The 3,059-nt window shown below is 44.4% G+C and overlaps 1 protein-coding gene across 1 annotated transcript; it reads right to left on the bottom strand.

The window, feature by feature from the left end:
* Positions 1-71: 71 nt before the first annotated feature.
* Positions 72-1,548, bottom strand: LOC136499056 (uncharacterized). Its single transcript, XM_066494757.1, has 2 exons — positions 604-1,548; positions 72-491 (listed from the first exon to the last, which is right to left on the bottom strand). Exons 1-2 carry the CDS (start codon positions 1,513-1,515, stop codon positions 474-476), a joined length of 930 nt encoding a protein of 309 aa, XP_066350854.1. The 5' UTR covers positions 1,516-1,548; the 3' UTR covers positions 72-473.
* Positions 1,549-3,059: the final 1,511 nt, after the last annotated feature.

Genomic DNA, 3,059 nt, shown 5'->3' with positions numbered 1-3,059 from the left:
ATCAGCAGTATCATGATAAGAGCCTGTGAAAAAGCTAATGCGTGCTGATTTAGATACCTTAGTCTTAGCACTATTATTGAACCATTGAAGTTTATATGGATACGAATGTTGTCGTGTGGTCAAGCCAAGCTTGTCAACCAAATCTGAACTCACCAAGTTGTTGCAACTCCCGCTATCAATGATAGTGAGAACACGACAACCCTGCACAATGAGATACATGTGGAACAAATTGTGGCGTTGGATCTTCATCTCTTCTTCATGTACCACATGTGTACTCAACACACGCTGCACAAGAAGGCTAGGGTAGTCCGCGGCAGCAGCCACGGAGTCAATGGTGATGGCCTCCTTGTCTTGATCGCCCTCGGTGGGATCTACATCAATGTTAGCAGCAAGGGCTAAATCATCTTCAACATCACTAGCACTTACATATCCATCCTCGGTAGCAATGAAAGCGCGACGACTGGGGCATTCCTTCATGACATGTCCCATGCCTTTGCATCGGTGGCAAATGATTTTAGAGCTGGACGAGGAGGAGCTAGTAGAAGCACCCGGAGTGCCACCTTTCTTCAGCTGTGGAAACTGCACATTAGACAATTTACTTACCCCGGAAGAAAATGGAGGTGTAGATGGCTGTGGTGCAACAGGAAGCTTGGGCGTCTCCGGCTCGGAACGCTGCTGAAAATTCCTCCCATTGTTAGACCTGAAAAGCTGGTGTTGTTTGCGTCCCTGTACTTCGCGTTCTGCCTTAATAGCAAGATGATACAATTGGGAAAAATTGCGCCATTCTTTGTAATCAAGTATGTTCTGTATATCATGGTTTAAACCACCAAAAAATCTAGCACTAGCATCATGATCATCTTCATTTATACCACAACGTGCTAAACCAATAAGCAATTCTTGATAGTATGCTTCTACTCCTTTATCACCTTGTTTTAAAGTTTGTAGTTTCAAACGTAAATCACGTTGGTAATAAGGAGGAACAAAACGAGATGTCATACGTTGCTTTAAAACATTCCAAGTTTGAGGCACAGCAGCAGCATTATTGGCATTGCAAAGATCACTCCACCAGAACAAAGCAAAATTAGTAAACTCACTAGTAGCAAGTCTAACTCTATGCTCAGCAGGAACATTATGAGAATCAAATTTTTGTTGAACAGCAAGCTCCCAATCTAAATATGCCTCTGGATCAACATTACCAGCAAAAGGTGGTAGACTAAATTTAATTTTAGCAAAAGGATCATTATTACCATGATTATTACCTGCCATACCGCGACGATTGAAGTTGAGGCGGCGACGGGGACCACCGTCAGCATACGCATCTTCATCACCAAAAGCATCCGCATCTTCATCATCAGCACGATAAGGTGGAGGGCGGTGCTCAAGCTGTTCAATGCGGGTGACCAGATTGTTCACGTTGCGCGTCAGCTCGGTCATAAGATTGCGTTGTTCAGTCATGAACGTTGCAAGCTCGCCCTTGGACACGCACTCATTGAAGTCCGTCGGAGTTCCTGCCATGGTTAGAAGATAGAAAAAGACAACACCAAAGTATTATCCCTATCAACTAAAAGGAAACAAGTGGTGGTGATGGTGGTGAAAGTGGAATGCAAAATCACAAGCGGCTTACCACCGTCTTGCCTGTATTCTGACCAACGCCAAACAGGAGCAAAACCAAAGTGGCGAAAGCAATCTGTTGTTGAGCGTGGGTAACAGTTGCAAGATGAACCTGTGCTGACAGAAGAATATGTGGAGCTATGGATAGGCACACAATATGACAGCAAGGATTAGCAATTAACGAGTGCAGAGTAGCGATTGTTCAATCTGGATCCAAAGTACAAATCACAGGTGCTGGCTAAGACGTGTCGAGACGTAGCGCAACAAGGTGAAAACAAAGGACGATCGAAAGAACTCACAGAACAAGCAAATAGCCCGGATTTCTCCTTTTTCCTGAATTTTTTCCCGGATTTTTCCAAAAGGCACTAGTAGGAAACAAACTTTTTTTTTCACTATTTTTTTTATACTTTTCTCTGAACAAGGATCACAAAAGATGCAACCACAAAAATTGGCACCTACAACTGAGGTGGGATGTGGTCTACAGAAATTCAGCACGTTCTCTGAAAAGCGTGCAAAAACTTTGATAAATTTTTTTCTATATTTTCCCGAATTTTTTTGGCAATTCTGATGAAACCAAACAGGGCAAAAGCCGAGTTTGGGTCGGGTCCAAATGGTGTCAAGAAGCTGCTGTAAAAATTTCAGATTTTTCTGATAAACGAGCGAAAAGTTATGCCTGTTTTACCGAAGGTATCTCAAGGTATGTTTTTCGGGAGGCACAACACGGCGGCGGCAGTTAGGGCAAAGCGTCCCTAAACTCTAACACCGATCACAGCAGTAGGTATTCGCCTGATGATGTAAGGAGGGCTGCGATGCAGGCAAAATAAGAGCGGCTGGCAACCTATCTAGGGTTTGCGCGGCGGCGAGAGTTACACAAGGCGGCTAGCGGGGCAAGTCGAGTAATGTGGTGGCTTTGACTTGTTGTTTGGGAACGGTGGATGGGATAGCGGCGGAAAACAAAATCACAGCAACGGGCGATTGAACTACGACCACGAACACAATCCTAAACCAGCAACAAGACTCGACCACGGACACAAACTCAACAACACGAATCTGAAACGAAATTGCAAAGGCACAAAGGGCGATAGGACAGCGGAAATTGAAATATTTTTGGGCTTTTTGTGGACTCTAGGTAATGAACAAATATGAATCTAAGGCAAACGAGATTATACCTCGCGGTAAATCTGAAATATCTGATACCAATTGATGAGTACAGGCCCGATCTTCCGAGAGGTAGCCGGTAAGTTCGATTTGTGGAGATCTCGACGTTGGCGATCCGGCTTCAAATCAGACACGATTCGAACCCTGCAACCGTTACACCACTGCTCCGTTGGTTATCAACCAAGCACAACTTGATTGACCTCGCCAAGAAGGCTTTTCCTGCAAGCGAATCGAAGAGCACAAGCAAGAAGGTAAAACACGCAATCTGAAATTACAAATATGAATGACGC

This window comes from Miscanthus floridulus, chromosome 13, assembly GCF_019320115.1.
Source record: "Miscanthus floridulus cultivar M001 chromosome 13, ASM1932011v1, whole genome shotgun sequence".
Lineage (NCBI taxonomy): Eukaryota > Viridiplantae > Streptophyta > Magnoliopsida > Poales > Poaceae > Miscanthus > Miscanthus floridulus.
The sequence above is the reverse complement of the archived record's forward strand: the minus strand, read 5'-3'. Positions and strand labels throughout refer to the sequence as shown.

Coding starts and splice junctions, on each gene's coding strand:
- LOC136499056 (XM_066494757.1), bottom strand. CDS start 1,515: ATGGCAGGAACTCCGACGGACTTCAATGAGTGCGTGTCCAAGGGCGAG.